The sequence below is a fragment of the Pectinophora gossypiella genome, chromosome 10, assembly GCF_024362695.1.
Source record: "Pectinophora gossypiella chromosome 10, ilPecGoss1.1, whole genome shotgun sequence".
In the NCBI taxonomy this organism is placed as follows: Eukaryota; Metazoa; Arthropoda; class Insecta; order Lepidoptera; family Gelechiidae; genus Pectinophora; species Pectinophora gossypiella.
In genome coordinates, this window is record NC_065413.1 from 2,895,935 (window position 1) to 2,923,639 (window position 27,705).

The 27,705-nt window shown below is 44.7% G+C and overlaps 1 protein-coding gene across 1 annotated transcript; it reads right to left on the bottom strand.

The window, feature by feature from the left end:
* Window positions 1-274: 274 nt before the first annotated feature.
* On the bottom strand, window positions 275-27,647 carry LOC126370337 (ER membrane protein complex subunit 1). Its single transcript, XM_050015190.1, has 17 exons — window positions 27,505-27,647; window positions 27,304-27,419; window positions 26,832-26,969; window positions 26,182-26,380; window positions 24,314-24,453; window positions 23,448-23,638; window positions 22,209-22,398; window positions 21,278-21,394; window positions 19,016-19,176; window positions 18,387-18,533; window positions 16,375-16,542; window positions 15,668-15,772; window positions 13,781-13,982; window positions 12,714-12,866; window positions 11,667-11,843; window positions 7,743-7,976; window positions 275-6,164 (listed from the first exon to the last, which is right to left on the bottom strand). Exons 1-17 carry the CDS (start codon window positions 27,645-27,647, stop codon window positions 6,004-6,006), a joined length of 2,742 nt encoding a protein of 913 aa, XP_049871147.1. The 3' UTR covers window positions 275-6,003.
* Between the last annotated feature and the right edge of the window lie 58 nt (window positions 27,648-27,705).

The window sequence follows — 27,705 nt, forward strand, 5'->3', positions numbered from 1 at the left end:
TTCCTACCTTGAAAACTGCGAAAAGAATATAAAATATCATCCTTTCTTTGAAGGGTTTCGGGGCAGATTTCCAAAAAAGTGCACGTCTTTTTTGTTAGTAACAAATAGTCCGCATACCAATTTTTAGCTTTCTACCTTGAAAATTGCGGAAAGCTCCATACAAATTTCTTCATCATATCAATTTACCATGACCGAAGTCTAATCCATAACGCTGCGTCATAACGTGTTTCTGAAAGCGCCTGCGCGTCATATAAGAAACAATGAAAGTCACGGATGGCAGTATTGTAATTTTATTTTATAAACACAGTTGTCACAGAAAACAAATACCCATATCTATACAGTACATTTCAATTGTATCGTGAGCTATCGCAGCTCTTCTTACCCGGAAAGATGAAGTCATTAATTCGAGATAAAACTTTATAATAAATATTCAAGTAGCTCAACAGATATAAGGTCTCAAATCCTTAGAAATAAATCATCCAACCTGAGCTTAAAACTAAGCTTTATCTATTACAAAATCGAGTAGAAGAGTTGCAAAAGCCCACCAACCCTGAACCATGATAAGCAGATAAAATACTAAACGCACCTTCAACTTAAACGAAACTAAATGAATTGGTAACCTTTCATCTTACCGTATATTATCAAATATTTAGGTTATAACAAAACAAGTAAGACTTTATAGTAAATGTCAAATGCTAATATAACAACGTAACGTTTGCCAAAGACTTATCTTTTACGAAACGACTCGAAAGAGTACGTCATATTTACAAAAACATTTTATTTTTATAAATTCTAATCATCATCCCGACATATTAGTCGATAAGCAGATTCCAGCGATCTAGAATGCAAGTAATACGGCTGAAAAAAAGATAGGGAAGTCTGAGGTCAGGCTTTAACAGGATAGCCGAGCTGTAGGATTTTAAAATTCCATGAAACGAATGTGTACTAGAAGAAAGAGGTCTATGATCAATTTTATTTTGTCTATGACAGTATTCTAGAATAGTGGTTTACTTTTTTCCCCGGAATGGCGTAAAGCTCGTACGGTGTGTGTGATTTAAAAACTTAATAAAACTGTTTGTACATGTTTTATTTCCAACTCACAACTTTTTAATTTATCAGTGTTAACATTAATCGTTCTTCACGTTTGCCTTGCGGCCATTTTATTAATTCCGACATTTCAAAGTCTTTGGCAAATGTACGTGCTGCGCAGTTCTTAATAAAGTCGCTTATAAAAAAGTAATTCCTTTATTCGGGATATTTTATTGCCACGAGTAGTGTTACGCTGTTTGTTGAACAAAACAAACAATAAACAAAAACATTTCGTTAAACAAAAAGAGCACAAAACTTTAAGCTTACCGCTAATAACAATGATGTCGTGAGCAAATCCAATGTAACAGAAATATCTTATGCAAACGATCCCGATAATGCTAGCTTACACCTTTATATGTTTTAGTGTTGGGAGACGCACCAGGCAGAAGATATCGATATTTCGGCCTACAAAGATACGTATGCACTTGATCGAAATCGAAATGGTGGAATTTCTTGATACTAGTTCCTGAGCTCGCTAAATCGTGCCGGATGGTGTCGCTGCTTACGTTCTGTAGGTACGCTTAGACGCCGCTCAAGTGGACGTGACACTTAACATGCGGAAAAAGTCCAAGTAATTCCTCAAAATCGTTTTCGGTGTAGAACATCCCATGGTGCACTCCTACATTAAATATACTTCTCGTCAAAAAATCGATACACCTCCGAATTTCTGTTCAACAAAACACGAGTTTTTTCATTTGAATTTGGAACATTAACATTAATAATGAAAAACCTTATAATACATATCCATTGTAAAATGACATTTACTTTTTCTGATAATCCTTACAAAACTTGCGAGGTGATCAGATTTTTTGATGACACGTGTATGTACTCGTAAACACGTTAATATCAAATAATTATCAACAACGTACAAATGCAAATTCAGTTCCAAGCTCGCGCTAACGAAATGCTGTTTATGATATTACATTTAGGGATATTTACGAGTAGATTTGCTAAGTTTAAATTTTACAATTCTAGAATGGCAATATTGGTACCAGGATTTCTTATTGGTTGATGAATCTATTCTATAGTATTGCCACCATTATAAAAAAAAAAACTTTAGTACATCAGTATTATAAAGATTATCTTTGAAGCATTTTTGTATGGCCGGCTTAGATTTGTTAGGTGTCATTTAAAAAACGCCTTAGATTGTACAATTTGTACATTTCTTAGTACGTATAATATGACAAATTTGAGATACAACTATGGCGCTGATTCCTGTAGACACAATTTAATTTTATTTTAAGTTATACCTATCAGTTTTTTATCCGCCGGAAAGGAAAGGGACGGGTAATAGAAAGACATAAAATGTATAGAATATATGAGAATATACGTCAATTTAGGCAGAAACCTACAACCCTCTCAAAATTTTACATTGGCCAATAACCCGACATGACTAATTTGATACGACACAATTATAAAAACCTTCATAGAAGGAAAAATTGAAGGAAAGAGAGGAAGGGGTAGACCTAAGAGAACATTAATGAAACAAATAAAAGAGAAGGTGCAGGTCGTGTCGTATCAGGAGGTGAAGGATTTTGCGGGAAGAAGAGAGGAATGGCGATTATTCCACCGACAAGAGCGCAGCTCTTAATTAAAAAGAGAGATTAAGTTGACAGCAACGTCAAACGGGTTTAATACCAGCGAGATGTCTATTTGATTCGCTCGGGTTGGGTTATTCAATCAGTCAGCTGTCAATCGCCCGTCCCTTTCCACTTTGGCGGGTAAGTGACAGGTACAACTTATAATAAAATTAGGAGGTGTCTACAGGAATCTGGACCTGTGTTACACTAAAGCTAGTGTATTTTAAAACTACTATGTGCACTTGGTGTTTCAATATTTGGCAGTTAATGATACTTACAAATATTAACCTACACAAGAACACTAGTCCGTCAAACATTCAGTCAAGCATTTCAAACGTTGTTAAAATGCAAGTAAAATGGATTGGAATAAAATGTAAAGCAAGTTCAATATAAATTGCCACAGTTCGAAAGTCATACTAATGTCATTAAAATTAGTTATTCAAAGAATTCTAACAATTTATGTTGAACATACTATATTTTTCAGATATAAATAATAAAGGACCACAAAGATTATTTCGAAAGGAACTATTATTGTGACAGATTATATGATCTTAAAGAATTAAGTAAAAATGCATTGGATATTAACATTCCTTTGTAATGTTACTAATGAACATTCCCATTTTGAAAACGAAGAGCAACTTTCAAAGTCATGTGCTAGCCAATCACAACACACATTTGCAACCATATGCGTTTCCATTGGTCGACGGAGAACGGTTGATTGAAGCTGGTCGCGCTTTGGATGCGTTTGCCTACAAATTCGACTCCTATACGTAATACGTACAAACACGCCCTAACAAGTATTTTTTTAACAGTAGTTAATGCCATCTGAGACAAAGCTATAATTATTCACGCCTGAGGGTCTGACGGCCTGAAGGTGCTATGGCATTAACTACTGTTAATACCACTACTAAGTGTAGTAGTATTATGAGGACAGCTGAAGGCTTTTTTTATTGTTAAATTGTTAAGTACAATTTTATTTCTTACAATATTAACCCGCCAAACTGTTACGTTTGATGGTTTTACCCGGTACAAAAATTTAAGACGGGCCTGAGGGTGTCCAGTTAGGTGTCAACCTCGGCTCAGGGCGTCCTCTGAGAGTATTATTTATTAATCCACTCTAGTGCACCGATAGCGATAAACAATGAATGAAGGAATTCGTCGACTAAGCCGGTGGGGTCGGTAACGAGACCCTGAACTGTCTTTTGCCGCAAGCTGATTGGCTGCCTCTATGCAGTGCGCTACTAAAGTAGCTCATTTTGATTTTGTTTAATTTAATTTGTTTGTAGTTTTCATTTTAAATTCAAATTGTAAAGCTTAATTTTAATTTTGACATTGATGTCGAAATATGGACCTTGTGATGTCTGAATTAAAGAACATATTATTATTATGGGTAGCAATCCAAACCTTCCTTGTTCATGGTCATAGAAAAGTGTTCGTTCGAATACTTTAGAAAACGCATCCTAAGTGCGGCCGGCATAAGTGACGTCATATCCCCGCCACATTTCTCGTACCTAGTTACACGCGATATATGATATTGTACCGAACGATGCTAAGGCAATTTAGAAATCGCAATAAATTAGAAAGAATTCTGCGAGGTGACCCCGCCTGGAATGGCTTTAATTCAATAAAAAATCCGTATAATACAAACCACTTCTTAAATAAATAATTACACCTAAATTGCACTAGCTAAAATTTTATTACATTAACTATAGTCTATTCAGAATAGCATAACCTCTGACAATAAAAAAATATTTTATATAACAACATAGAATAAATAATACTGTGTATAGAGCTGTATTTTTCCCCCCGCACCGATTCGTATGTGGCGCTGACCTCACCCCCTCTGGGTCTTACTATGGCCGTAAGGAGTAAAGGGGAGGGCGCGCAGACTGTCTCTCCCTCGCACTTACACGTTAGGCGGCACACGGTAAGAATGAATTTTTTGTATGGAGTGTCTGGTGGGCGATAATACTACACTTTAAAATTGATTCTTTTGCGATATTTAAAACGAAATTTTAAGCATTTTCAAATTTCCCACTTGTCAATTAATTATACTATTATTCAAACAAACAGCCCCCAAGGTCTAGTGGTTAGAGAATTATGCTCACGATCTGAAGGTCCTTGTTCGATTCCCGATGGGGACATTGGCGAAATCACTTTGTGAGATTGTCCTTTGTGTGGTAAGGACCTTTCAGGCTTGAATCACCTGAGATAGATGATTCCGTGCTTCGGAGGGCACGGTAAGCCGTTGGTAAACGCTATTAGGCGTAAAAACACCTCCACCAACCCGCAGTGGAGTAGCGCGGTGGAGTATGCTCCATGCCCAATTCGGTCGATTGAGGAGAGGCCTGTGCCCAGCAGTGAGACGTATATAGGCTGTTTATTATTATTATGACTATTATTCAAATAACTTCACAGTAACTGCCACAGGCTGTGCTACCTTGAATAGATCGTACAATAATGTTGAATGAATTTGATCATCATAATTGATCATCGAATTATCGCTCCCATCCTCAACTTTGCCGTAACGTTAAATATGTGTATGCATGGATTTATTTACTATGTGAACACTCACTAACTCACGATCACGAACTATTTATATATATTATTTATTTATTAAAAGTCCTTTTAGGGAGAGACTGTATTGACAAATTGGTAGGACAATTAGTTCCTATCACAATCATTGAACATTGTCATAGTTTAGGTTTTTCATAATCTGCCTTGTAGATGTTTCTTTACCTTCAAAGTAGTGCACATATCAAGCATATAATTTAAAGACTCTTGTAAAGTTCTTATGAGAATTTAGCGAACTTTTTACGCATTTACATAACAACATAGCATCACGCATGTGTCCCCGATGGGGTAGGCACAGGTGTATCGTTATATACTAACTCCTCGCCAGCTAATATTTAAGTCCCATGTAATAGGGTGCGAGCCTGTTGCCATTAACCGGGCACAAATACTGAAAACCACGTAACATTTGTGATCCCTAGTTTGGTCAGGGCATTACAGGCTGATCACCCGATTGTCCAAAAATAAGATGATATGTCCCGGTTATTACTGACGTAAGTATGTAGTCGTTACATGAGTCATGTCGGGGGCCTATGGCGGCTCAATAATAACCCTGACACCAGGGTTGATGGGGTCGGTAATTCACCTCACGACCCATACGATAGAAGAATAAAGTCGAATTTAATGGTACAGAAACCGAGCCGGGATGCATATTGTGCATTTATTAAGCTATTAACACCCAACTTTCTCTTTAAACCAATTCCTGTCACTAACCAACAGTCAATACAGTCCGCGCCCTACTACCTTAGGCACTGGGCAGACATCACTTCCACGCCATCTTGAGCAGTTTCCTCGAGGCGAAGTATTTGGTGCTGTATGTGGCTACGACCAGAGCCGCCAGCACTATGCTGATGAGGGAGTAGTCGAAATCGTCTTTGAGAAGGTCGAACGTCTTCGACGGCGCCACCCGCGTGTAGAATAGATCTGTTGAGAGAAAGTCCACAGTTACATAAGATCGCATTTTCCCATTGGTGTAGGCCATAGAATAGGCTTGTTTCCAACTAGTCAAAAGAGTTACATTTTACTAAATATAAAAACACAAAATTACTATAGAATTTGTATGAAACAGCAACCTGAGACGTCATAGAAAAACGTGACAAGTGTCACCCTTATTGATACATAATTTCTATTTATTAAAATTCATCGATAATAAATATTATAGTAATGTGTAATTATTTATAAATTAATGAGTAATATGTAATTATTACCCTTGGTATATCGGTGTTTTTGCCTATTGACAATGTTTATCTTTTTGTAATTGACTTGTAACGACATGTTATTAATAAAGTTCTGTATTCTGTATTCATAAATAACTTACATAGAAAAAGGAAAAAACGTTTTTTGTCACCTTTAGATCTGTCTTTATTTAGTAATCAGAATTTCATAACTTGTCTTTGACCTGGGAAATTATTCAATTGTTTTTTTTTTCTAATGTCGATACGCATGTTATTTTTGGCTAGTTGGAAACTACCCTATTACAAAAAAATAACAGTTGACATTGCAAAAAGAAAAATAAAATTATACAAAAAAGGGTTTGTTCATTGAACAGACATTGCGTTAACGGTAATAATGGTGCTAATTCCTGTAAATACCACCTAATTTTATTTTAAGTTATATCTGTCATTTTCTTATCCGCCGAAAAGGAAAGGGACGGGTAATCGACAAGCATAAAATTTATGGAACACACGTCAATTTTAAGCACAAATCTAAACCACCGTCTAAAAATTTTACATCCGTCAATAACCCGACACAGTTAAGTAGACAGCACGTCAAACGGATTGCATACCAGCGACGTACCTTTTGATTCGCCCGGGTTATTCATTCATTTACTCATTCTTCCTAAAATTAAGAGCTGTGAATCATCCGTCCCTTTCCTTTTCGACGGATATGAAAATGACGGATATAACTTAAAATAAAATTAGGCGGTGTCTGCAGAAATCGGGGCCAATATTAACACCCGGTATTCGAAGATCTGTGGTAATAGTTGATAATTCGTCGCTGACGTCGCGAACTGACGTATCTGAAATTTTTAGCGAATCTTGATTTGCACCTTTTGGTATTGTAAATATTTTTACAATAAGATTCCCATTGACATTCAGAATTTGCCTTTTAAGACAGTAGTTAGACAAAAACTTTACAAAAACGGTTAGTGATTATTTAGAAGATATGAATGCATGGGATTAGCTGTCTGAGAACTGATATTAGGCAGCTAAATTACTCAATTGTATACCAATATTTTATGGGTTTTTTTTTTAAAGAACGTCTAGGGCCCTGTGCCGAGGTTTTTCTTGCAGCTTCTTTTCCCCGGCTATACAGGTTGTGAGAAGCTGCAGTAGTTTTAGGCGGATGAGACGTTCGTTATGAAAAAAATGACGATTCAAAGTGTAACTATGTTACCTGTTATATTTTTGAATTTGAATAAATAAGACACAAATTATTTTAGCTAAAAATTGCAGATACGCCAGTTTGCAAAGTCATCCACGAATTATGTAACAAGCTCACCTAATCCAGTAGCGAGCACGAGGCTAGTGGACTCGAGCCCAGCCGGCGCGGTATATATAGCGCGCACTTTGAGCACCGTCTGATTGTAGTTGATGACGGCCTCTGAGGGTAGCGGCAGCTCGGGCGCGTACGGGATGAGGCCTTCTTCCCTCTGCTCCGGGGTGGGGGTCACTGGCCGCCTAGGCTCCAGGTAGGCCCAGGGCAGCTCAATGATTGCGCCCGTTGATAGCGCCACTGGGAAATCAAAGGTTAGTATTAAGAATGTTTCACAGTGAATACGAATCGGCCTGCCGTCGAACATGCCAACATAAGCTCACAATTACATCCCGATTGACGCAATCAGAAGTACATCCATCGCAAGACGAACTAAGTACCTACACTAAAATGAAACAATGAAGAGAAATTTAAATGAAATTAGAGATTCAAGTCCACAATGGCTCGATGCCTCTATGATACAGTCTGGACACTTTCTTTCTTGTTCTTACCGTGTGCTGCTTAAAGCGTAAGTGCGAACAGCGCGGGAGTTAAGGAATCCACTTCCGCATCATCAGCATTCCATAAGAATGATTCCATAAGAATGCTGATGTCAACTTTACATGTAAGAACTAGATTAAGAAATTGTATGTTGTTGCAATAACCTAGTTTAAGATTTTAGATGTAAGCAATTTATTATTGCATTAGGTCAGTATATAAACATAAGTAACTAGCTCTAAGATGTTCTTTACACTACGTTCTCTTGAATAAACGTATCGTGTCTCCCGGAGTCTGTGTCTCAATTATCTACACCTTAATTCGGGCGCCTTTACTCGTTAACTAGGTAGTGAGCGAGCGGGCAGGGGTTATACTCACGCAGCACGTGCTTGTCGGTGAGCGAGCGCTCGGTGCGCGTGGCGGCGGCGGCGGCGGGCGCGGCGGGCAGGATGTAGGCCTGCCGGTGGGCGCTGCGGGGTGAGGGGGGCCCGTTATACTCACGCAGCACGTGCTTGTCGGTGAGCGAGCGCTCGGTGCGCGTGGCGGCGGCGGCGGCGGGCGCGGCGGGCAGGATGTAGGCCTGCCGGTGGGCGCTGCGGGGTGAGGGGGGCCCGTTATACTCACGCAGCACGTGCTTGTCGGTGAGCGAGCGCTCGGTGCGCGTGGCGGCGGCGGCGGCGGGCGCGGCGGGCAGGATGTAGGCCTGCCGGTGGGCGCTGCGGGGTGAGGGGGGCCCGTTATACTCACGCAGCACGTGCTTGTCGGTGAGCGAGCGCTCGGTGCGCGTGGCGGCGGCGGCGGCGGGCGCGGCGGGCAGGATGTAGGCCTGCCGGTGGGCGCTGCGGGGTGAGGGGGGCCCGTTATACTCACGCAGCACGTGCTTGTCGGTGAGCGAGCGCTCGGTGCGCGTGGCGGCGGCGGCGGCGGGCGCGGCGGGCAGGATGTAGGCCTGCCGGTGGGCGCTGCGGGGTGAGGGGAGCCCGTTATACTCACGCAGCACGTGCTTGTCGGTGAGCGAGCGCTCGGTGCGCGTGGCGGCGGCGGCGGCGGGCGCGGCGGGCAGGATGTAGGCCTGCCGGTGGGCGCTGCGGGGTGAGGGGGGCCCGTTATACTCACGCAGCACGTGCTTGTCGGTGAGCGAGCGCTCGGTGCGCGTGGCGGCGGCGGCGGCGGGCGCGGCGGGCAGGATGTAGGCCTGCCGGTGGGCGCTGCGGGGTGAGGGGGGCCCGTTATACTCACGCAGCACGTGCTTGTCGGTGAGCGAGCGCTCGGTGCGCGTGGCGGCGGCGGCGGCGGGCGCGGCGGGCAGGATGTAGGCCTGCCGGTGGGCGCTGCGGGGTGAGGGGGGCCCGTTATACTCACGCAGCACGTGCTTGTCGGTGAGCGAGCGCTCGGTGCGCGTGGCGGCGGCGGCGGCGGGCGCGGCGGGCAGGATGTAGGCCTGCCGGTGGGCGCTGCGGGGTGAGGGGGGCCCGTTATACTCACGCAGCACGTGCTTGTCGGTGAGCGAGCGCTCGGTGCGCGTGGCGGCGGCGGCGGCGGGCGCGGCGGGCAGGATGTAGGCCTGCCGGTGGGCGCTGCGGGGTGAGGGGGGCCCGTTATACTCACGCAGCACGTGCTTGTCGGTGAGCGAGCGCTCGGTGCGCGTGGCGGCGGCGGCGGCGGGCGCGGCGGGCAGGATGTAGGCCTGCCGGTGGGCGCTGCGGGGTGAGGGGGGCCCGTTATACTCACGCAGCACGTGCTTGTCGGTGAGCGAGCGCTCGGTGCGCGTGGCGGCGGCGGCGGCGGGCGCGGCGGGCAGGATGTAGGCCTGCCGGTGGGCGCTGCGGGGTGAGGGGAGCCCGTTATACTCACGCAGCACGTGCTTGTCGGTGAGCGAGCGCTCGGTGCGCGTGGCGGCGGCGGCGGCGGGCGCGGCGGGCAGGATGTAGGCCTGCCGGTGGGCGCTGCGGGGTGAGGGGGGCCCGTTATACTCACGCAGCACGTGCTTGTCGGTGAGCGAGCGCTCGGTGCGCGTGGCGGCGGCGGCGGCGGGCGCGGCGGGCAGGATGTAGGCCTGCCGGTGGGCGCTGCGGGGTGAGGGGGGCCCGTTATACTCACGCAGCACGTGCTTGTCGGTGAGCGAGCGCTCGGTGCGCGTGGCGGCGGCGGCGGCGGGCGCGGCGGGCAGGATGTAGGCCTGCCGGTGGGCGCTGCGGGGTGAGGGGGGCCCGTTATACTCACGCAGCACGTGCTTGTCGGTGAGCGAGCGCTCGGTGCGCGTGGCGGCGGCGGCGGCGGGCGCGGCGGGCAGGATGTAGGCCTGCCGGTGGGCGCTGCGGGGTGAGGGGGGCCCGTTATACTCACGCAGCACGTGCTTGTCGGTGAGCGAGCGCTCGGTGCGCGTGGCGGCGGCGGCGGCGGGCGCGGCGGGCAGGATGTAGGCCTGCCGGTGGGCGCTGCGGGGTGAGGGGGGCCCGTTATACTCACGCAGCACGTGCTTGTCGGTGAGCGAGCGCTCGGTGCGCGTGGCGGCGGCGGCGGCGGGCGCGGCGGGCAGGATGTAGGCCTGCCGGTGGGCGCTGCGGGGTGAGGGGGGCCCGTTATACTCACGCAGCACGTGCTTGTCGGTGAGCGAGCGCTCGGTGCGCGTGGCGGCGGCGGCGGCGGGCGCGGCGGGCAGGATGTAGGCCTGCCGGTGGGCGCTGCGGGGTGAGGGGGGCCCGTTATACTCACGCAGCACGTGCTTGTCGGTGAGCGAGCGCTCGGTGCGCGTGGCGGCGGCGGCGGCGGGCGCGGCGGGCAGGATGTAGGCCTGCCGGTGGGCGCTGCGGGGTGAGGGGGGCCCGTTATACTCACGCAGCACGTGCTTGTCGGTGAGCGAGCGCTCGGTGCGCGTGGCGGCGGCGGCGGCGGGCGCGGCGGGCAGGATGTAGGCCTGCCGGTGGGCGCTGCGGGGTGAGGGGGGCCCGTTATACTCACGCAGCACGTGCTTGTCGGTGAGCGAGCGCTCGGTGCGCGTGGCGGCGGCGGCGGCGGGCGCGGCGGGCAGGATGTAGGCCTGCCGGTGGGCGCTGCGGGGTGAGGGGGGCCCGTTATACTCACGCAGCACGTGCTTGTCGGTGAGCGAGCGCTCGGTGCGCGTGGCGGCGGCGGCGGCGGGCGCGGCGGGCAGGATGTAGGCCTGCCGGTGGGCGCTGCGGGGTGAGGGGGGCCCGTTATACTCACGCAGCACGTGCTTGTCGGTGAGCGAGCGCTCGGTGCGCGTGGCGGCGGCGGCGGCGGGCGCGGCGGGCAGGATGTAGGCCTGCCGGTGGGCGCTGCGGGGTGAGGGGGGCCCGTTATACTCACGCAGCACGTGCTTGTCGGTGAGCGAGCGCTCGGTGCGCGTGGCGGCGGCGGCGGCGGGCGCGGCGGGCAGGATGTAGGCCTGCCGGTGGGCGCTGCGGGGTGAGGGGGGCCCGTTATACTCACGCAGCACGTGCTTGTCGGTGAGCGAGCGCTCGGTGCGCGTGGCGGCGGCGGCGGCGGGCGCGGCGGGCAGGATGTAGGCCTGCCGGTCGGCCGCCGCGGCGCGCGCGCCCGCCAGCGAGCTGAAGGCCGCGCCCGCCGCCGTCCAGCGCTGCTTGCCCTCGTACAGCTCCAGCGTGGCTGCCCATAAAGAAGAAACACTTTATTTTTTTTATACTACTATAAGGATAGTAGATATTGAAACAACGGAGTACGGTTAGATACTGATTTATTAGGATAACGCCAGTGCTAATATATCGCAGCTATGATTAAATATATGTACCTATGTACTTATTACGTATACTTACTTATGGATACTACATCACCGGGGAAAAGGAGAAATAAAATGAAGTACCTTAGTGCTTTATTTTATTTTAAATTTATTAAGTCCTAAAAATTCTAGTCCTGTTTTTATGAATTATTTCTTCCTTCAGATGACATGTACCTATGTACTTATTACGTATACTTACTTATGGATACTACTCTACACACACAACTTTTAGTCCAGTATGACATATCCAGCGCGCTCGGCGCGAATTGTATCAGGGGTTTCGACCAATAGACGCGAATGCTGTCTACAATCTACGTGGCTACTGATCAAAGCCCGCGATATAATTTGCGCTGAGCGCGATACGATTGCCGTGCAGAGCCTAAAGGATGCATTTTTACTACTCCACTGGAAGTTGGTAGTGTGCTTCTTTATATTTAATGAGCCGAAGCACGGACTTTTTTTACTCTTTCGGACAATCAGGTAATTCAAGCTCACAAAGCAATTTCGACAATGTCTCCATCGGGAATCAAACCCGACCCTTCACATCGTGAGTCTAGCGGTCTAACCACTAGACCACGGAGATTGTTTATTTTGACTGCAATAAAATATGACTAGTAAATAAGGAAAAATATAAATATGTAGGCTCCTGTTGTTAGAGGAGAGGCCTGTGCGCAGCAGTGGGACGTATATAGGCGGTTTATGTTGTGTTATGAATATGTAAAATATAATAAATAGCGCACCGATCTCTGCGCGGCGCTGCTTGTCGTTGTAGTACACGTAGGCCATGAAGTGCTCGGAGTGCACGGCCAGCGGCAGCGCGCGCGCGCGCCGGTGCGCCTGCGCCAGCACGGGCGCGCCCGACACGCCGTCCACGCACGTCGCCAGCACCAGCGCTGCGGACGGCGGCATGCCCGCAATTACCAATAATGCTACGTGCACAGTCATGACCAATATCATGTACCCACTTTAGAACCCTGTCGCACTATCATATATTTGACATTTAATGAGACTTACGGTTTAATCTGGCAAAAAAGTTAATGTGCCATGGTTTCAAAGTGCATAGATATTAGTACTCGTGACCATACAAGGCAACTCTCCGCCCCCCCCACCAGCGGCTGAACTAGGTGTACTTCGACCACCTATAACATAGTTTAGACTTGAATCGTGAAGGCAGCGCGGGGACCGTTGTTTTTATTTTTTATCAGTTTAGTTTATATGTTCGAAATTTGAAATTGGACGCCGACATTCTTTAGTAAGTAATAGACCGCGCTAGGTACAATTGCGCGGCACCTATAAATAATATATTTTTCATTATTCTTCTTCTAACAACTGGGTAGATCTTCGAACACCGGCGGTCAACCTCATTACTGTTATAGCAAAAATATCCTATAATTTTTGGTCTTTTGCAAATATCCAGTTAGTAAGTAAATTGGCGACATACAATACAAACATATTAAAAATACATTATTATAATTAGATAGGTAGTGCAACAGGCGGCCTTATTGCTGAGGTAGCAATCTCTTCCAGGCAACCTTTAAGTATATGAAATAAATTTAATAAAACATACATAAATTCGAACTAGATATTTCCCTTTAGATTTGGTTTCATACAAGACGATTAATTAATACGGCTCCAGTGAGGACAGAATCGTCTACCCTGCTCTTTACTGGGGCAATTCCTGTTCGGCGCGTTCTTGCCGCGGGGGTAATCGCCTCTTCAAAAAATTCCAACCAACCTTTCAGTAAAAATTCCAACCAACCTTTCAGTAAAAATTCCAACCAACCTTTCAGTAAAAATTCCAACCAACCTTTGTGCACCGCGTCGGGCCCCTCGGTGATGAACAAGATGAGGTTGGGGTTGTCGTACTTGTAGAGCACGCTGCGGTCGCCCAGCACGCGGCCCGCCGAGTGGCCGCGCTCGCCGCCCGGCTTGTCCGCCACGGCCACGATGCGGTGCCCGCCCGACGGCCCGCCCAGCAGCACCGACCACGTCTTCTGGGCTACTACACTCTGGGAACGGAACAGGTATCGTTACGTTATTGCCCTCAGTTTTCCACATCAAAGGTGGTACTAATAAAGTACATACATACATAAACAGCCTATATACGTCCGACTGCTGGGCACAGGCCTCTCCTCAATCAACCGGAGGAGGTATGGAGCATACTCCACCACGCTGCTCCAATGCGGGTTGGTGGAGGTGTTTTACGGCTAATAGCCGGGACCGACGGCTTAACGTGCCCTCCGAAGCACGGAATCATCTTACTTTTTCGGACAATCAGGTGATTCATGCCTGAAAAGTCCTTGCCAAACATAGGACAGTCTCACAAAGTGATTTCGACAATGTCCCCATCGGGAATTGAACCCGGACCTCTAGATCGTGAGCCTAACGCTCTAACCACTAGACCACGGAAGCTGTACTAATAAAGTAAGTAAGCGAAATTCATCTTTTTTCATAAGTATACGACGTTTTTACAAGAAAATACCCGACCAAACAGCGACAGGATTAGCAGAACGTAGTGGGTAGCTCACTGGGACGGGCTAACCTATAAAATGCTACTTAGGTTCTATGACGTAGCGAGTAGGCGCCGCTACTTCAAAAGCGCACCCCTGACGCCGGGCAGCAGCGGTATCAGTACTGGTTGGAGGCAGAGGAAATGGATTCTGGTAGGGCTCTAGCTAGAACATCACCGATTGAGAAATTGGTCGGTGTGTTGCGGAACGGAAGGCGATTGGGGCAACCACCGTTCTACACGGCCTATCTATGGAGTAATGAAAATGGAGGCTATCACTCCACCGACAAGAGCGCAGCTCTTAAATAAAGAGAGAGACCAGACAGTATTTGGAATTTGTCATAAAATAAATTTAAAGCTCATGTGAAGCTAGAAGATAATAGCTTATAGACGGCGATACAGCTCACCGCTTATTATTATTTATTTTTTTTAAATGTCTTTATTGAAAAAAATTATAAGTGAAATATTATTACAAAAGATCTTATTCTAATGTAATCTATCATATTATGTAAACGTTATACAAGTTAATTAACCTTTCTAAACTTATAAGATGTGTAAATAAAAGTGGGTAATGAAAAAATATAAGTGGTTCCTATACCAGGAAAATAACTAAATCGTGTCTTGGTTTGCAGGACTAGACACTTACAAAACAACAAAAGTACCTTTAAACATAAACACAAACATAATAGCGCTTGTAATAACATAAACACAAATATAATTCCGTGCTCCGAAACAAATGAAATAGAATGACTAATCGCATTCGAGCAAAAATCAAGTTGAATCGGCGAAGCGGCGCGATGGCCAAACCGGTTGCCGAAGTTTATGCACCTACTGCTATTCCGTCAGGAAATAGTGATGTGGTAGTTTGTACCTGTTATATGTCTTGGCGTATTTGAGATTATTTATTCTGGACCTACCAATAGAGGAAATAAGTTGATTTGGACTTTTCGGATTATTAATGAGGTAGAATTTGCGTGATAGTTTATAGACGTAGTGCTTTAAAGGGAGTAGATTTATTATTTTATGTAAATTGTTTAAGTTGGATTTTAACCGCTTATTACGTTGGTCTAACAGAAAGCTCGTTGAGGTGTGGGTACTTAGTTCAGGTGTTAGTACCCCAATTGGGAAAAAGTTGTAAGCTTATGTGTTATTTTATGAAAATAAAAATAATGAAATGAATCGTACCTTTCCATCGTACTTCAGAGCATAACCCTGCACTTTTGCTGTGTTCTTTTCGGCGACATACATGTACATATTTTCTACTAGTGGCGCAGATGACAATGGCAGGATCTGTGAAATAAAATAAAATTATAAATCAGTGGCGTATATAAACGACCTCTGCGATCCAGTGGTTGAGCGTTGAACTCACGATCCGGAAGTCCCGGGTTCGAATCCCGGTGGGGGACATATCACAAAAATCACCCTGTGAGCCCTCGTTTGGTTAGGACATTGCAGGCTGAATCACGCAACTGTCCGAAAATAAGAAGATCCGTACTTCGGAAGGCACGTTAAGCCGATGGTCCCGGTTACTAATCACTGATGTAAGTACGTATTCGTTACATGAGCCATGTCAGCGGCCTTTAGAGGCTCAATATTGACCCTGACACCAGGGTTGATGAGGTTGGTAATCTACCTCACAACCCACACGATAGAAGAGTACATATAGCAAGCATTAGGTAGGATTAAAATGTACTTGTACACTGAGCTGTGGTAGCCGCGTGAGTAGAACGCGTAACTCTCAATGTGAGCTCGCGCGTTCGAATCCCAGAACGAACCAATGTTTGTATTCTAAGATTGTCACGTGCTCAGGGTTGATGAGGTTGGTAATGCACCTCACAACCCACACGATAGAAGAAGAATATATGGAAGAAACCAGACTTGTTATGACATACCTGTACACTCTCATCTTTATCGAGCAATATGAGCGCGTGCAGTTTCTCGTTGTCGGCTCTGTGCAGTAGCGCAGCTTGCAGCAGTTGTACGTCTAAGTGTAGAGTGCCTTCGCCGACCGGGGTCCCTCGGATCGGGTCCAAACTGATGACGAGGCCGTTGCCTGTCTCCTAAAATGAAAACAAATATAGGGTGTTAGCGCCACCGTACCATAGAATAAGTAATAATACTACGTATAGAACGGCAACTCCCCGATCCCCATTAACGGCTGAGCTAGGTTTACCTCACCCCCCTCGGTCTTAGTTTAGTCTTCAATCATATGGGCGTAAGACGTCACACACACAGATGCGCGTGTACGATAATGTAAATGTTTAGCGTCTGTGTAAAACGAGGTTTTTTTATGAAGTGACCGTAACGAAAACTTTCGGAGATGATTCAGACCTAATATCAGTGGATTTTCCTGAAGGAAAATTTTAGTGTTTTTAAAAAATATTTTCAGTACTTTTGCGCCGGAAAATCCCACTTGGTATTCACTCATAATTATGAGCCGAATCTTCCCCAAAGTATTTGGTACGGTTCCACTTACACCCTATAAAATTCGTTCTAGAGACCACTCCAGAACTATTACTACGAACTATTATTTGATCTGTATAAAATACATTGCATTGCACAATGAAAGTCTTTCACTCAACGATGTAGTGTAACAATATTAAATAATTGAATAACTAATAAAGTCTAACTTACAATATACCACATTACGATAAGCATAAACTTCTATTGAACTGTGAACACTTCTTTACCGCGTTTCTGGATCGACAAGCGCCATCTATGTTGTACAGGCGGAACTAGCTGAGAAACTAGTTGCGTCGCCATAGATGTACCTTTGAGTAGCCTTTTTTTTGGGAATATAACCGTGAGCTTATGTTATGATAACAACATAATAAGCTCACGAGCCCCAGGCTGGGTTTCTGTTAGACCAACGTAATAGGTGGTGAGCCGCATTGCCAACTATAACGGTAGAGTCAACTGTGTGTGTTACGGTCACGAGCATTAATATGTATACACTTTGGTACCATGTCACATTAACTTTTTTGACAAATTGAACTGTAAGGCCCTGCGCAGACGACCGACTATCCGTGACGCACTTTTTAGTCTGTGAAAATATAACCTATGCAATTATATGCAGTAACGCACACGACGCGTAAAAAGTCCGGCGCGTTACTGCATATATAGTCCGGCAATCTCGTGCGCGACCCTCCTGCGGGGCGACAGACGGTGGCGGGGACGGGGTAGCGCGTCATCATCTTGACATTCTAGAACACGGCTGCACACGTAGAGAAGTGTGCCAGAATAAATCTTGCGATAAGTTGTACTTACTTGTGACGTAATATATGTAGGAGTGAATAAAAAGATAGAACTATTTTATTTTATTATTATTATTATGCTTGACGACCAATTATTAGGAAAACTAAAATATTAATAGATTGTTTTATTATAAATCAATTTCCATATCGCTTTCATTTTCACTCTCCGTTTGATATTCTTCGTCACTTCTCTTTGATTTCTCCGTGTTTTGCTTATTAATTATTTATGTACAACCTCCTTAAGTTGTCTTGAGATCGCCTCACTCATCCTCAGATATTAATCTCGTGTGCGTCGCCCTCAAAGTAGTACAGATTATGAAGCACGTGTTGCCGCTTCGGCTGCGCGGCCGAGACTGCCGTACTTGACGCGCAGATGCACGCGTTTCCCTTCCCCGCTACACCACCTGCTACCCGCTGACATCTTAGCTACCCCGTCCCCGCCACCGTCTGTCGCCCCGCAGGAGGGTCGCGCACGAGATTGCCGGACTATAATTGCATAGGTTATATTTTCACAGACTAAAAAGTGCGTCACGGATAGTCTGTCGTCTGCGCAGGGCCTAAGTCTCACTAAATGTCAAATATGTTAGTGCGACAGAGTCCTAAAGTGGGTACAGATTGTATGTTTAAAAACTTATATAAGGGACAAGTACTTCATGCTTGCCGATGATGGTGAGGTAGGCAGTGAGCGGCGGGTGTCGGGCGGAGCGTCGTGTGAATATCAATACGTTCTCCGTGTCGAGGCTGGGCTCGTAGCGGCGCCAGAGCAGCTCGCCGGACAGGTTGTCCATGCCGAATATCTGTAGACAATACATACATAATATAATACAAACAACACATACAGACATTAAAATAAAAAGCCAATAAATAATCCCGGTGGGGATATATCACATTACAGGCTGATCACCTGATTGTCCGAAAGTAAGATGATCCATGTTTCGGAAGGCACGTTAAGCCGTTGGTCCCGTTGACTATTTACTGATGTACGGTCACGAGCATTAATATATATACACTTGGGTACCATGTCACATTCACTTTTTTGACAAATTGAACAGTAAGTCTCATTAAATGTCAAATATGTTAGTGCGACAGAGTCCTAAAGTAGATACATTATATTGCTCATGACTGTAAGTGAGTAATCGTTACATGAGCCATGTCAGATGCCTATGGCGGCTCAATCATAACACATGATAAGAAGATCAGCTGAATCATCTCCCACAGTATTTGTTACGGTATCAATTACACCCTGTGTATAAATAAAAGAAGTAAAGTATACACATACCTTGCCAGAGTCGGTGACGAGTACAATCATTTTGTGCAGGTTGAAGTAGTCGCGGACCAGCGGCTCCGGGCCGCCGCGCGACGACGTGTCCTCGAACAGCAGGGTGTGCAGCTGCTGTATCTGCGTCTGGAGGCGGCGGGTGAACGCACCCCAGATTGAACCTAACGCATACAACAAGGAATAATGCTACGTATACAACGGCAGCTCGGTGCTAGGCAGCTACGAACTCGGTGCCGCAGCGGTAAACGCGCTCGGTCTGCGATTGTTGAAGTTAAGCAACTTTCACAAAGGCCGGTCATAGAGTGGGTAACCATTAAAAGAAAGTGTTCATCTCGAGCTCCTCCGTGCTGCGGAAGGCACGTCAAGCCGTTGGTCCCGGCTGCATTAGCAGTCGTTAATAACCATCAATCCGCACTGGGCCCGCGTGATGGTTTAAGGCCCGATCTCCCTATCCATCCATAGGGAAGGCCCGTGCCCCAGCAGTGGGGACCTTAATGGGCTGATGATGATGATAGAACGGCAACTCTCCGCTCCCCACCAGCGACTGAGCTAGGTTTACCTCATCCCATGTTTATTTCCGTTCACCGACTTGAACTCAAGAGGCTTAAAAAGCGTTGAGTAGGATGGAAAGCAGGGAAAAGCCTGTGCTGTGGGACACTATATAGGTATGGAATAACTACGCCCCGCACCAATTCGTATCGGGCGCCGACCTTACCTCTGGTCAATTTAGTCTTAACTAGCCGTAAGCCGCTGAGGAGTAAGGTGCGTGTGGACCGTACAGTCATGAGCAATATCATGTACCCACTTTAGAACCCTGTCGCACTATCATATTTGACATTTAATGAGACTTACTGTTTAATTTGTGAAAAACGTCAATGTGACATGGTTTCAAAGTGTATAGATTTTAGTACTCGTGACCGTACGTATCGCTTGCACTTATGAGTTACGTGGCACGCGGTAAAAATGAGATATTCGTAAAGAGGAGTCAGGGGTGTGTGGCAAAGAAAAAACGGTACGAAAATAAATCACGCAAAATGCATGTTTGTCTCCAAACAATTTCTAAGCCAATGGTGCTAATTCCTGTAAATACCATCTAATTTTATTTTAAGTTATATCTGTCATTTTCTTATCCGCCGAAAAGGAAAGGGACGGGTAATTGACAAGCATAAAATTTATGGAACACACGTCAATTGTAAGCACAAATCTAAACCAACCGTCTAAAAATTTTACGTCAGTCAATCATTCTTCCTAAAATTAAGAGCTGTGAATCATCCGTCCCTTTCCTTTTCGACGGATATGAAAATGACGGATATAACTTAAAATAAAATTAGGCGGTGTTTGCAGGAATCGGGGCCAATGAGGATTTAAACTATATTGTTAGCACAGCAGTGGTCTACGCTTCATCTTAGAGATCTTTACACACGATAACAATCATATAATAAGCGTGATGTATAGCTTCAAGTTGTCGTATTTACACAGTAAAGTCACTTCGAGGGTTTCCGCAAACAAATTCGGTAGTTAAACACGTCTAGGAAGGCACACATAACTCTACGATACTCACTATGCATCTTTGCAGCTAGAAAAAAAAGAATAACTAGTAAATAATTAAAGCACATAATAACGGGTTCTTACCCGGGTTCGGGATTAAACGCGGTAAGAACCCGTTATTATGTGCTTTAATTATGATAAAAACCGCGTTAACTTAAAACAATGTATAACTCGTAAATAACTTGTTGGGTATAATGAAAATGTTTACGATCATTTTAATTCATCTGCAGGGTCTGCACGGACATAGAACAAGGAATAATACTACGTATAGAACGGCAACTCTCCGCTCCCCACCAGCGTCTGAGCTAGGTTTACCTCACCCCCCTCGAACGTAGTTTAGACTTGAATCGTATGGCGTCAGACGTCACACACACATATGCGCGTGTATGATAATGTCAATGTGTAGTGTCTGTGTAAAACGAGGTTGTTTGTATGAAGTGTCCGGGGTGTGGCACGGATTATATCGAGATCTTGCACCGATAAACGAAGCGAATGCCATCTACGTAGATATACCTCGAACGGCTATTGGTCAAAACCCTCGATATTATATCGCGTGGCGCGTGGTAGATCATTTTAAAAACCACATATTTGAAAACGAAAATCTGCGAGCGGTAATAGCCCAATTGGAAGAATACTTAACAAACTGACTTTGAGTACTATTTTTTTTTTTGTGGACCACAGAGGCCGTTAACAAATAAATAAATAAGTACCGACCTTCTTTCTGGTCGAATTCGGACTCGATGGCGGCGTCGAGGTCCGACACGGGCAGGTCAACGAACTCCACCGCCACTACGTTCGCCAGCGCCTCCTCTCGGGTCCACAAAACTTTGCCTGCACGAAAATAAACATTTATATATTTTTTTTACTTTTAAGGCGAAAACTGAGAAGGATAATCGCAAGACAAACTAAGTACCCCCACCTGACCGAGCTTACTGTTAGACCAAAGTAGTCAACATTGTCAGTATATAAAGAATAATACTACGTATATACAAGGTGTTAGTAACACCGTACCGAATACTGAGGGGGATGAAAAGTATGGAAACGAAAATAATTTAATAAAAACACTAACATTTTCATGACTTAGTTTATAACAGTTTTTTAGGTGTCACTAACACCTTGTATACTGTTTGATAGAAAAGAATCGAACGACCTAATATCGACTGATACATCATCATCATCAGCCCATTAACGTCCCCACTGCTGGGGCACGGGCCTTCCCTATGGATGGATAGGGAGATCGGGCCTTAAACCACCACGCGGGCCCAGTGCGGATTGGTGGTTATTAACGACTGCTAATGCAGCCGGGACCAACGACTTAACGTGCCTTCCGAAGCACGGAGGAGCTCGAGATGAAAACTTTTTTTTTTCTGTGGTCACCCATCCTATGACCGGCCTTTGCGAAAGTCGCTTAACTTCAACAATCGCAGACCGAGCGCGTTTACCGCTGCGCCACCGAGCTCCGAGAAATTGTTATCTTATTGAAATATAATCAATAATTGTACTGAACTAGTCATTCAGTTTAATAATAAGTAGTATTTTATATACTGACTACATTGACTACGTTAGTCTAACAGAAAACTTCTTGCGATGGATGTACCTCCGACTACCCCATGGGGATACAGTCGTGAGTTTATGTTATACTGACCTCCTTGCTGCAGCAAGTGGCCCGCATCATCAGCAGTAGTGACTAGTATCCTGCAGACGAGCTGGTCCCGCGCGCGGGTGCACATAGAGGCCACTATCTCGGGCTCCGGGAGGCCGTTACTACGGCTCGAGTAGTCTATGTCCGGGACTTCAATACCGGACGACGCGCTGTGTGCTGTTAGGCTGAATGTCTGAGAAAGACGGGGTTTGTTTTAGGATTCTACTTTCCATTAATTACTGACTTAAAAGGTTTATCCAAGTAGATAGCTTTCGCTGTGTCTATTGGTCGAAGCCCTGAAGAAGAAGATAAAAACTAGAAGCTCAAATGTAGGCGACACTGTTGAGTGTTCCTAAATTTTGACAGTTCTCCATACTGTCCAGCTAATGTGTGTGGTAAATTTGATTTTTATCATAAATTGTGGAGCAACGTGGATTGTATCCCGTCTGAAAGGTGAGTTACGAAAAAAAAGCAGCCTGGGGCTTAAAAAGTCATTGGCAGTTTGAAAGCTTTTATTTTTACAGAAGCAACTGCTTTTCTGTCCTTCCAACCTGAAGGGAAAACCAGAGCAATACAAAAAATCCTCACTATGTCTTTCTTCATCTGAGCACACGATAATGAGATACGATCCAAACATAAATTCGAAAACAATTTCGATAATAATTGGTTTAGGCCCGTGCTGAATTTGAACCTGAGACCTCACAATGAGAGTTTAAGCGTACTTCCGGCTGAGCTACCACGGCTATTTGCAATAATAATAAAAATCCGGGCTTAACGTGCCTTCAGCCGTTGGTCCCGGTTACTACTTACTGATGTAAGTACGTAGTCGTTACATGAGTCATGTCAGGGGCCTTTGGCGGCTCAATAGTAACCCGGACACCAGGGTTGATGAGGGTGGTAATTCACCTCACAACCCACACGATAGAAGAAGAAGAGATAAAAATAAGTATATTTCTCACTCACAAAAAATTACAGTAAAACTTAACATAGTACTACTCACAGTGAACATGTTTATATTGTGAGAGAGACTGGTGTCCATACTAGACGGAATGCCTGTGTTACGGATCACCAGGCTCTCTTCCTCCCTATTTTCATAGTACATGGCAAGGCATTGTTATAGAAATAGACTCTTTAAAATTACAGCTATATGTCTGTGTGTGTGTGTGTGTGTGTGTGTTTTAGCCCTACGACGCGAAGTGTATTGGGATCGGGAGCTGCCATGACAGCAATGATTAAACTTACCCCAGCAACATCACTCCAAGTCTGCAAGACAATGGGTCCAGTAGGGCTGTCCACCACAGTGACACTGGCTGACGGATCAGACAGGGAGACCGGAGACGGGTGGAACTCGTTGTTCTTAATCAGCACTATCTTCTTGTCGTCGATTATGAACCCTGGGGTGATGCTGTTGCCGTCCAGAGGGCGGAGATTACCTGTGGGTTAGAAAGGTGATGTGATTATAATTACATAACATTTTTGTTTTTGTAAAAGGAAATAAAATACGTACTTCTTCTCCTATACGTACGTACTACTTCGTGTGGGTTGTGAGGTCAATAACCAACCTCATCAACCCTGATGACACAGGGTGTCAAAGGCTCCTGACATGACTCATATAAAGGTAACTCACATCAGTATTTACATATATGTAAATACGTACTTGAAAAATAGTTTTGTGTTTAATTTTCGCTTGCCCTAGTTTCTGAAGGACATGTAATATGCATATGTTACAAACTGGATGCTCTATCAGGTACCTAACAGCAAGTGCTGAAACGGGCCCACATTACATCACTAGCAACTAGTAATTGCTATAAAAAAGAAAACAAATTTATCATCATCATCAGCCCATAACGTCCCCATTGCTGGGGCACGGGCCTTCCGTATGGATGGATAGGGAGATCGGGCCCAGTGCAGATTGATGGTTATTAACGACTGCTAATACAGCCGGGACCAACGGCTTAACGTGCCTTCCGAAGCACGGAGGAGCTCGAGATGAATAGGCATTTATTAGGGGCTTTACATTATTTACCTAAGAATAGAAGAAAAAAAAGTAAGATAAGATAAATGATCTTGATAACATATGAAACATGTACATGGTAATAAATTTGTACCTTCACTCTCCATGCCGACGAAGTTAGACATGGGCTTTGATATGAGTTGCACCGCATTGGAGGATACATCCAGCGAGATGAGCAACTGGTTACCGCGGCTGCCCGACACGCAAGTGTAATACGGCGCTGTGAACACGCATCTGAAACCAAACACATGAACATAACTATATAACATAAGATAAACAGTTTATATACATTCCACTGCTGGGCACAGACCTCTCCTCAATCAACCCGAGGGGGTATGGCGCATACTCCACCAGGCTCCTCCATTAACGGTTGGTGAAGGTTTTTTACGGCAAATAGCCAGGACCAACGGCTTAACGTGCCCTCCGAAGCACGGAGTCATCTTACTTTTACGGACAATCAGGTGATTCAAGCCTGAAAAGTCCTTACCAAACAAAGGACAGTCTCACAAAGTGATTTCGACAATGTCCCCATCGGGAATCTTACCCGGACCTCCAGATCGTGAGCCTAACGCTCTAACCACTAAGAAAAAAAAGGTGTTTTACGGCTAATAGCCGGGACCAACGGCATAACGTGCCTCCATCTTGTATTGACGATGTTCGTGCGTCAACCAACAGGGTCCACATAGTAACAGCGTCGTGGTTCACGCCGCGACTTGTGCCGAGTCAGGCACTTTTATCTCAGGACGTCCACCACCACCTTATGATCATTTCGACAAACATCCGTCTTTTGTTTAGTGGAAATTTGATATGATGTTATCAAAGGACAAGACTAAGAAACCTCCAATGCTCTAACCAGTAGCCTATGAAGGCTGTAATTACTATTACTACATACAACATAAAGGCCTTTGTGATCCAGTGGTTGAGGTGCTACCATACTGAGTATCATTACACTTATAACCATCTAACAGCATCAATAATAATGTGACCATGCACATGGAAATGGTAGTGGATTGGTCATGCCCATAGAAGACCTATAGATCACTTGTCCTGACGAACTCTGACCTGGTTAGCGCGTGGAAAACTCGCAAAAGCGGGCCCAAAGAGACATGGCGACACTCGATTGACCGAAAACATTCGGCATGTTACTGAAACTATAGAGGCTGTAAAAGATTGCAATGAGTAGAAATCTATACATTGTTTTAAGTTTACGCGGTTATTATCATAATTAAAACACATAATAACGGGTTCTTACCGCGTTTAAATGGGGATATGAGACTCCCGATATTTCGACACTGTTGCGAGTGCCATGATCACGGGATGACTGATGAGATTGGAGTGGAGTAGGTAGATCCATAATTTTCTACGGGCAGACATATCTGTCTACCCTCTTTCTTTGCCGCTTGTTTATGTTTTTGATATCGGAATGTTCGGAACCATCTGAACTCAGGGAGATCATCTCATCTGGGAATCTCATATCCCCATTTAAACGCGGTAAGAACCCGTTATTATGTGTTTTAATTATGAGTAGAAATCTGTTGTTAGAGTCCTGTAGGGCTGTATCCCAGCAGGAGATAATAGGATTAAAAGAAGAAGAAGCTAATATATCAGCTTAAGGACAATAAAAAAATAATTATTATTATTTAATTAGGTTGCCTGGAAGAGATTGCTACCTTAACAATAACCTCGTAAGGCCCGGATTTCCAGACACAGTAGTTATTCAAATTCAAAAATATCTTTATTCAGTAGGTAACATAGTTACACTTACATAAGGTAACATAGTTACAAGGACTTTGGGCCTTAAGACCATAAGGCCGCCTGTTGTACTACCAATCTAATTATAATACCTAATGTATTTTCAATATTACATAAGTGCCATAAAGAGTTTTTGTATTGTAAAAATAATTTATTAGGAAATCTCCCTTATATCGAAGTCATCGTCTTCCAATTGATCAATACACTCACCCTTCATTAGACCAAGTAGCCGGCAGCTTCGATGTATGCCCACTGTTCTCCCCTGTCACCACATTGTACCACGTCACCTCTAAATGAGAACCGAATGCTGGTAGCATGTGCATGAGACGGTTCTGTGACACCCACCACTCCGAGAAGTCAGCACGCTCGTCGTCTTGAAGTGTCAAGGACCATTCCCAGGCCAGGACTCCTGAAATGACATAAAACTTGTTTATTTTCAATGTTGAAAGTAGTGACAACCAATAGTGCTACTTATTTGTGTGTGCAATAAAGTATGTGTATTTTGAATGACATTTCAAGTTTATCATTTACTAAAGATGAGTCAGCATTATTATTCAAATCAGCATTTTATGTTTGATTATGCCTTTTATACTGTAAACCATTGTGGTATGGTATTGTGATTAATCTTATTAATTACTGTGGATTATATGGTTACATTATTTGATCATTACATTCATAAAAATAGAATAAATTATTTACATCACACAAAATCTATATTCATGTAATAAAAGTAATTGGTCATTGTGGCGAGCCTGAGCGAAACCCTATGTCCAACAGTGGACAATTTCCAGCTGATGATGATGATGATGAAGGAAAGCAAAAAGTACATAACAAAAAGTCCAAACATCAAAAGTTATTACCTGTGGCTACATCCCATCCTCGCACCAGGTAAGGGTTTACTCCGGACACAGTGACGGCTTGGTCAGACGGTGTCAGATAGAGCATCTGGATGTTGCCAGCAGAGGCAGTCTCCAGCACCTGACGCCATACTAGCGAACCTGGGAATGTCATTTATGAGTTTGCATAGATCATTTTTATAACTTAATATAGCTAAATAAGTACAAGATTGAATAAATAAACTGCATTACAAAACTGGAAAGAGTTAGTAAATATATAGATATTGTATGTATGCTCTGTACTAGTACTTCTTTAGTAGAAAAATAATATGCACTATCTTTTAGACAGTTTATGCATACTTCAGCGTACTTATATCAGCAACTATAAGACCAAGCCACGTCGCTTTAATGTACACTTATAGGTTCGCGTGTAAACAGTAACCAAAACAACCGGCAAGGGATATTCGTAGCGGATATTGTCAATAAAATAAATTACCAGTCTTCAGATTTAGTGCGGCCAAAACATTCTCTTCTGTAGCGACAATTAACCTCTTAGCAGTCGAAGAGGTATCAAATTGAGCCAATTTGATCCTCCCCACGTACGTTTGACGCCTGAAAACGCGTTAAAAATTAATTATTCACCCAAAATCAACCGCAAGATGACTTACAAGTAACATAACCTATAACGCGATATTACCAGTCAAACTTCCCAATTTGATCCTCATATAGGCACAAGGATAAATTAATTAAACTAAAGAACACAATAAACCAATTCATACTGTTCAAAATTTTCAATAAACCCAAAAAATTGGGTTTCAAATAAAATGACAGCACCCCCATTTTTTTTTTTTTTTTTTTTTTGGTTTGGTTTTCCCCGAAGGGTAAGGCAAAGGGAACT

What these genes read in the sequence shown, in the direction of transcription:
- LOC126370337 (XM_050015190.1), bottom strand. Translation starts at nt 27,647, where the DNA reads ATGGGGGTGCTGTCATTTTATTTGAAACCCAATTTTTTGGGTTTATTG. An exon ending in CAAATTGGGAAGTTTGACTG is followed by an intron (nt 27,420 to 27,504) that starts GTAATATCGCGT and finishes ACGCGTTTTCAG; the next exon opens with GCGTCAAACGTACGTGGGGA. An exon ending in CTCTGAAGTACGATGGAAAG is followed by an intron (nt 13,983 to 15,667) that starts GTACGATTCATT and finishes TTCCGTTCCCAG; the next exon opens with AGTGTAGTAGCCCAGAAGAC.